Source organism: Eupeodes corollae, chromosome 1, assembly GCF_945859685.1.
Source record: "Eupeodes corollae chromosome 1, idEupCoro1.1, whole genome shotgun sequence".
Lineage (NCBI taxonomy): Eukaryota > Metazoa > Arthropoda > Insecta > Diptera > Syrphidae > Eupeodes > Eupeodes corollae.
Genome location: NC_079147.1, coordinates 119790210 through 119798777, shown reverse-complemented (window position 1 = coordinate 119798777; position 8568 = coordinate 119790210). Strand labels below are relative to the sequence as shown.

Below are 8568 nucleotides of genomic sequence, written 5' to 3'. Positions count from 1 at the left end.
AGACTTTGTATACAAAATGCAATCTTACAGCACATGCCCACTTTATGAAGAACTTGAAGCATGTTATAAAGCTTAAAAGTTATGAAAGCTTCTTCATTGATTATTTTAAGTAATAATTTACGTTATTCTTAAAGCTTTGAGGAAAAAACAATAATAATTATAACAAGTTAAATTGGCACAATATTGACTTTTTACGTTTGCGAAATACTTTGTGAATACACAAATTGTAACTTCAGCTGTTCAGGTTGTAAAGTAATGGATTTGTCATTCATTATATTGTCGTTCAATATATTTGTCATTTTAATGGAATCAACCATGTTTTTAAATATGTCAGTTTAGATTTTCTGGGTGAGTTGCGTATAATGGCCATAATCGGACATCATAAAAGACTTGAATGTGAGGTAAGTATCTTGTATCTGATTGGAAAGATACATTAGAAGGTTAGTCAACAAAAATGTCATTTACTTCATTGGCGATCATAAAGAGAGGAACGCATGGCTTGCCCTCGGAAAGTGCGAAGCTAAAAGAATTTGGTTCTTATATTTTATCATGTGGAATGTATTGTGGTAGGGGTAAGAATGAAAGAGAAATTGAAAAAAAAAGTTAATTAAAGAAAAGAAAATAGAGAACAATAAAGGTTAGGTTAGGTTAACGTGGCTGCGGATTAAACAAAAAAATCCACACACTTAGGCCAAGAGAAAGGCCCGTTGTGATACCACATGAATCTAGAGAATTACTTCTAACTAGTCGAACCATTTTGAGCTTTTTATAAAGCGAAGAAGATATTTGATATCCTTTTTAGCTAGTTCACTGGGATTATCAAAAGAGTAGTCCCCCATGAAGTTTGCGTCTGAGTGAAAGAGCAAGGCCAGTGCATAGGTGATGAGAGATTGTTTCCTCTTTTTCTTCGTCCATACAGCTCCAACAGAAGTCATTTGAGGCTACGCCAAGCAGTATTGCGTGTCTGCCTATAAGACAGTGTCCCGTAAGGACACCTATTAGGGAGCTAATATGAAGTCAGCTTTGAGATAACAAGTCTTTAGAGCACTTTAGGTACAGCGAAGGCCATATGAGTTTTGTGGCTGCGCATGTTGGTAATTTGTACCAGATAGAATTTGCTATCGCAAAAGCTGTTTCTTTTAGCATAAGTTTACATGTAGCTATCGGTATACCTATCTTCTCCCTTTCAGGCGAAATAAGTATGACGGTTCCATTTTTAGCGAGTTCATCGGCTTTACAATTACCTGTGATGTCTCTGTGGCCCGGCACCCAACAGAGGTGAATGTTGAATTGCTGCGCCATCTCCATAAGAGACGATCGACAATCGAGGGCCGTTAAAGATTTGGTCGAGACACCGTCAAGGGATTTGATAGCACCTTGACTGTCAGAGAAGATGCAGATATCAGAAGTTGATATCACGTTTTCTCTTAGCCAGGAGAGAACCTCTTTGATCGCTTAAATTTCCGCTTGGAAGACGCTACAATGATTAGGGAGGCGGAATGAGATGTTTAGATTAAGCTTTTCTGAGTACACACCACTACCAACTCCCTCATTTGTCTTGGATCCATCTGTATAAAAATGAATACTTTTGTTATCCAGGAGTTTTTTGTCTTCCCATTCATCTCTGGATGGAATGGATACCTGAAAGTTTTTTCCAAATAGGGGTTTAGGAATAGTGTAGTCTATGTACTTTGGTATAGGACCAAAGAGGTTCAAAATGATGGACTGCCCCACATTGTTGTTGGTCCATTGAGATGAGGCGTCGAGTCTTATCGCTGTACTCGCTGCCATTAGTTTACTGAAGATGTCGAGGGGTGTCAGACGGAGGAGAGTGTCTTCCGCTTCTGAGGGTGTGGTTCTCAATGCCCCGCTTATGCAGAGACATGCAGTGCGCTGTACTCTGCTGAGTTTGTCGCAGTATGTGACTTTCTCCAGTGCAGTCCACCATACTGCAACCCCGTACATAAGTATTGGTCGGATGACCGATGTGAATAGCCAGTAGGTTATGCGAGGTTGAAAACCATATTTGCTTCCTATAGCTTTCTTGCAAAGGAAAAGAGCTACTGTAGCTTTTTGAACTCTTTCCTGTATATTGGATTTCCAACTTAATCCGCAGTTATCAGCCCATCTAGTGAGCATATTGAGTGCATTTTGTAGGAGGTCGCTCAGTGTATTAGGATGTTCCCCTATGACAGCGATAGCAACATCATCGGCATACGCAACCACTCTGTAGCCTTCCCTCTCAAGGGATATTAGTAGTGGGTTAACCACTATGTTCCACAGGAGAGGGGACAGAACACCACCTTGCGGAGTGCCTCTACTGACAGACCTTTTTGTGCGAAAATCTCCCAAACTAGAGTTGATGATCCTGCTTTTTAGCATTAGATTAATCAACTCACAGATTGAGTATTTGACGTTTAATTTCGTCATATCAGAAGTGATAGCTGATGTGTCAACGTTGTTGAAAGCGCCCCCAATTTCCAAGAAGGCCACCATAGTGTATTCCTTTTTCTCTAGGGAGTATTCAATAGTTCTTACCAGAGTGTGCAATGCTGTTTCTACCGATTTCCCTTTGCAGTAAGCAAGCTGAGACATTGATAGTCTCTTCTCAATGTTGTTACGTATATGGATATCGATCGTTCCAGAGTTTTTAGAATGAATGGTGTTAGGCTAATAGGTCTTAGGTCCTTAGGGTTGACATGCGAGCATTTGCCCCCCTAGGGAATGAAAACTACCTTTACATCCCTTTATCGCTGAGGTATATAGACCAGATTTATACAACTTTTAAAGATCATCTCAATGATGGGCGAAGTTATATCAATGGTATATTGTAGCTCAGCTGGTATGATTTGATCTGGACCTGAAGATTTATAGGGTTTGAAACTATTCAGAGCCCATGTCAATTTTTCTTTTGTGACCAGACCTTGAGGAAAAATTAAGTTAATACCCGACCCAGGACTGTTTGTTGTATTAACGGATTGGGAGCTATCTGGGAAGTGGGTGTCTAATAGCAGGTTAAGCGTTTCTTCGCAAGAGTTAGTCCATGTACCATCTGAGTTTTTAAGACAACTAGGCATGGTTGGATTTGTCGAGAGAATCTTCCTTATCCTTGATAAATCCGCGGATTCTTCTATGGAGTTACAGAAAGATCTCCATGAGGATCTTTTGGCTATTCTCAATTCTAGTTTATACTTTTTGAGGGATTCTTTATAGGAGTCCCAATCTTGGGGATGTCTAGTCTTTTTTGCTCGATTGAAAAGCTTTCTACAACCTCTCCCGAGTATATCTAGTTCAGCAGCCCACCAATATGGTTTCTTCTTTCCCCGCACTGTAGTGAGGGGGCAGTCAGTTTCCATGGCTTTATTGAGGGCTGCTGTAAGTTCATCGACCTTTTGATCGAGTTCAAGAGCGCACAAGGGCGTATCTGAAAGTTCTGGTTTAATCAGATTTTTCAGAGTCGCCCCATATTTTGGCCAATCTGTTTTCCTATAATTCCGGGATTGGATCGGTTTTGGGGACCATTCACTAAGTGAGAATTGGATGTTTCTATGATCGGAGAACGAGTTCTCCTTTGATACTCTCCAATTCAATATTTTATTTGAGAGATTTAACGAGACAAGAGTCAAATCTAAAACTCCTTGTCGATTTTTTATGACGAAGGTTGGTTCACTGCCTACATTACTTACTGCCAGATTACTTGTTAGAATATAATCAAAAAGAGACACACCTCTGTTATTTATATCGGTACTACCCCATGTAGTATGGTGCGCATTGACATCACAACCGATAATTAGGTTTGTTTTCTGTCTTGTTGATTCAGCGACCGTCTTCTCAAGAATGGTACCAGGCAGTGGACCCTGGTGGTCGTGACAGAAATATGCTGATACCAGCCAGTAGGTATGGTTGTCTATTACCATACTGGCTGTGGTGACGTCTTTATCACTGAAATTAGGGAGTAAAAATACATTTAGATTACGTTTTACTAGTATGCAGAACCTTGGGCTACCTTTTCCTGTTACATATAGCACGTAGTACCCAGGAGTTCTCAGTCCTCGAACCAGGGATTTCACAATCCAAGGTTCTTGGATGAGAACGACATCTTCTCCAATTTTTGTCAGGAGGTGAAGAAGGGAGGCCGAAGCCGTTTTAGAGTGTTGGAGGTCCATCTGTAGTATTTGCAGCATTTTGGCTACAAATAGGCAGATCAACCTCCACCACTGTTAAATCCAGCTCATCCAGATCAGACTAAGAGGAACCTAAAAGTTCATCTTCTTCCTCACTGGGAAGAGCTTTGTCGATTAAGTAATCAGTCTCATCATTAGGGATAAACCTTTGACGTTTTTAGGAGAAGACTGTGCTGCGACAGAAGAGGGGGCCGCCACATTCTTACCTACGTCTTGCTGCACAGCTTCGGAAGAAGACTGTACTACGACAGAAGAGGGACCAGGTAGATCATCAACAACATCCGAGGATGGGAAGGAGATAGCAGCAATGGGTCTCACTACGTCTTGCGACACAGCCTTCGAAGGAGGTTGTGGAGGCTCGCATGAAGCGTTTACCTCATCTTTTTTATATACGCGGAGCGTGACTGACTCGAAGCCGTATCTTATCACACCCTTATCTCGCGCCAGAGAAGCCACAGAGTCTTTATTGATTACGATAATCGCACTTCGATAAAGACCCTTTGGCTCCTCCAGTTTCGCGATCTTCCAGTCGTGACAAGGGAGGTTCGGGTTGCTGATCCTGATCATTGCACTAAAGTCATCTGGACAAGAGGGTTCTATCGGGATCCATGCGCAAGCTCTCGGCCTGCAAGGAATATCTTCCTTTGCAACGACCTCGAGTTTTGCGCCTGGCCAGACTTCGCCCAGCATTTCGACAGCAAGCGTATAGAGATCGCACGACCTCTGCTCGTTACAAGCGATTAGTTTGACATGACCTTGATACCAACCCCAATCGCTTGTTACTGGTGATGGACCCGGATGCTCTCTCATGACTTTGAGAAAGCCAGCCGAGAGCCCCAGTTTCACCATCTGCCAACGGTCAGAAGTCTGGAGAGGTTTACTCTCTTTGGTAGTGGAAAGATCATTATTCACGAACTTTCCACTACCGACCTGAGAAGGCGTTTTAGTCAGTGATACATCCTTTACCATACCGGAAAATGGGCAGTGACTTGGCACAAGCCCTTCTCCGGTGTTTGGCACAGGAGTAACGACAGCCGACGTTGCCGCCGAACTGCCGCCCGGTGTAGATAGAACCTGTACCGCACACGAAGAAGGGCAGTGACTTGGCACAATCCCTTCTCCGATGTTTGGCACAGGTGCAACGACAGCCACCGTTGCCGCCAAACTGCCGCCCGGTGTAGCTGAGTACCAGCTCCGGTTTGACGTTTTTGCTTCGGGTTAATTTGTTGTTTTTGTTTATACATTTGGATTCCCACGAGTTGGCGTAGTAAAAACGGGGGTCCATCTGTGCAGAGATTAGCTTACACAGATAAGGCTAGCTTATCTGGAGGTCGCCTGGTATCCGAAAAATCCGTTAACGACTGAGCTATTTTTAGAAATTGGGCTCTCAGCCTGGCTAATCATCGGCACGGGTCGTATAACACCTTAGATCCAGCCCAATTGGGAAGTTGAAGGGAGGGATATGTATTGGAAAAGGAGAGACGAACAGCAATTAAACCATAAGCGTCCCAGGAAGGAAACAGGGTATTGACAGACAGTGATGCACTATACAGTCAGGGAATAAGGAGCCATCAGCCAGCACAGTAGCACAAAGCCGATGTAGGAGGTGGTAAGGATTGGGAAAGGGAGGGGCGAGCGACCTTTAGTTTCAGGGCTCTTCTGGAGAAATAATTCCGAAGAATCATTGACCTTACTCAGCTTCTACAACTCGACAAGTTCGACGGTCAGGTAGAAGGAGAACTATATATGTATGCATACAAATTAAGCGCCAGTTCATAGGGGGAAATGAGAAGACAATTTTTTTAATAAGGTTAATGAAACGATCACAGTAAGAACGTATTTTGGTTGCCAATTGGAAACATTAAGTGTGCTTTTACTTGCTAAAGATCTCTTTGAAGGATGCAAAGAAGAACGCTGGTGAAAAAGAAACTCCTTGTTGAACACCTTTTGATTGTGAAATTTAAAATTTTGTCCTGAAACTAAAGGACGGCGATTTTTTCTCCATTAGAATCTGCCAATGAGCAGACTTAATATCTAACGAAGACAAATACTTCATGTTTCAAAGCTTGTCTTAAATCACTGAAACAAAGTTTAACTTCCTTTGGTCAACACGGAACCTATAACGGCCATCTTTCTTCTTAACCAGAAGAGCCGGTGATGCTCAAGGACTCTTCGACTTTTCGATCACTCCAGCTTCCAACATCTCTTGGAGCTTCTGGTCGATATGTTTCTGAATCACTGGTAACACTGGGTAATATCGTTGTTTTTTTTATAATAAGCACACACTCAAGGGGATATTACTTTCCTTTTTATAACTACCCTTATTATGGCACAAGGAAGAGGAAAGATTGTTTAAAGGGAGATCTCAGTGCACATTGGTTTTGAATTCCTAAATATTGCAATGACAAGGAAAGACATAGTGTGGTAAGGCATTCCACATTCGCGTAGTAGGTCTAAATAAAGAAACTCTGTATTTGATAGTACGGCCGAAGTTGGGCTCGAGGGTATACTGATGAGCATTTCTAGAACCGAGAGTATTACGGCTGAACTGTTTAATGGGAGGAATGCGACTGGATATTTCACTAGAGCATAAGCCGTTAAAATAACGGTACAAATCAGAAGGGGTGAAATATTTCTTGCATCGCTTAAGAAAACCCAAACACCTTGCGACATTTTTGGCGACATCTCGTATGTGATCTTGCCACAAGAGGTGGTTGGCGACACACATACCGAGAATATCGAGGTGTTCAGTCTCATTGATGCAAGTACCATCTATGGATAATGGCAAGCATTAAATTAAACGCGGTTTTTTAATCCCCATTGAACAATGCTGTTTAGGTCGGAATTTAATGAGCTTATCATATTTTGTCGTTGCAGTTCCATATCCGAAGAATAGGGATGTGAGTCTGAAAAAGATTATGGAAAGCTAAGAGTACTATCGTCAGCGAAACAATGTATTGGATTAGATGTTGCAGACATTAGATCATTAAAAAAAAAAGAGAATCGGATGTGCAGACGTTCTAATCTTGTGCTCAACTAAATTGGTGCACCTTAACCCTTCGGTCATTGTTTTAAAAAGTGTTTCTTACACTAATTCTAACTAACTATTTTCGAAATCGTCCAAATCCGATTTTTCCCTAATCCCTCACGTATCTGATAAAACAGTCATGTTTTCTTGATTTGAAAAGTTCCAAATAGCAAATCTTAAATCCGGAACTAAGTCCGGTAGTGCACAGAAATCATCACCCAAGATCAGCTGGTGCTATAAAATTGGATCTATTCTCAACCTCTATTGGTAGAGAAATATATCCAGCTACACCTACACCTGCTCGATCTGCTAACAGTACTGACCCAACACTACTCTTTCCTAACTTAAGCCCTAATTCTTTAAAAAATGTCCACCCGTCAACACCACAATGGTACGAGGGGCTCCTGAATCAAGCAACCCCAAAAACTTTATTCCATAAATCTTAACTCCCAGACATGGTCTAATGTCCCTACCATATGCCGCTTACGTGAAACTCAGTTGAACTCCTACACGCTGATCGTCAGGAGACGACCTTCTATGCTTAAATAAAAAGAAGATATTTGAGAGATAATAGGAACCCATTAGAATTGAGTGAAAATGAGTAAATATTCAAATAAATAAATATCCACCCGTGCCTTTTAAGTGAAGTTTATTACTTCTTGGTTTGTTCTTCACCTTGAATTTAAAATCACTCCAGGTCTATACAAAAAATGATCTGCAAATAAGTACATATATACTCGTATAAACATAATATTTAACATCAACCTACTTTTTTCCAATCTTTCAGATCCTTTTGTGGAGGACCCTCTGTGTTTAGGGATGCTATCACTTTTCCCCACGGCTTATTGCTATCTTTCCTCCCATGGGCAGTTTTAAGTACTCCCCTCGCTAAATCCACGTGAGCACTCATGAAGTTGGTTAAAATCTCACATTGTTTTTTTATTTATTGACATACATATTTTGTTTTTCCATTTTTCCGTACAAATTACACTGCCGACAATAACTTATTTCTGTGGAGTGAACATTTTTGTTTAAACGTCAATTTGAAGTTTGTGTGCTGCCGAATCTTTCGAAACAATCGAGGACGCTCGATTGAACCAAAATGTGTGCTGCCAATGCTCGATTGTATCGACTAAACTCGGTTGTATCAAGATACGTTCTGGCACCCCTGGTCATTAAGCACCAGTGTGTGAAACAAAAAGGAGAAACAATGTTTTAAATTACGTATCAGATCCTGATAGCAATTCATATAAATACATTAATAGTGATTTATTTGATCTCTCTATTTACAGCATGGCTTCAAAATGTTCTAGTGGGATCTACTCTTTGGAAGTTGTACTGGATGGTATTCCGATG

General features: G+C 41.3%; 1 protein-coding gene across 1 annotated transcript in view; it reads right to left on the bottom strand.

Moving 5' to 3' along the window:
* Window positions 1-4184, bottom strand: part of LOC129943292 (probable cyclin-dependent serine/threonine-protein kinase DDB_G0292550) — a gene marked incomplete at its 3' end in the record, with an annotated part of 7232 nt that extends 3048 nt beyond the window's left edge. Inside the window, exons 1-2 of the mRNA XM_056052617.1 lie at window positions 4036-4184; window positions 3687-3942 (exon numbers count right to left, since the gene is read on the bottom strand). Of these exons, the coding sequence (XP_055908592.1) occupies window positions 3687-3942; window positions 4036-4184 (405 nt within the window). The remainder of the gene's footprint in view (window positions 1-3686; window positions 3943-4035) is intronic.
* Window positions 4185-8568: the final 4384 nt, after the last annotated feature.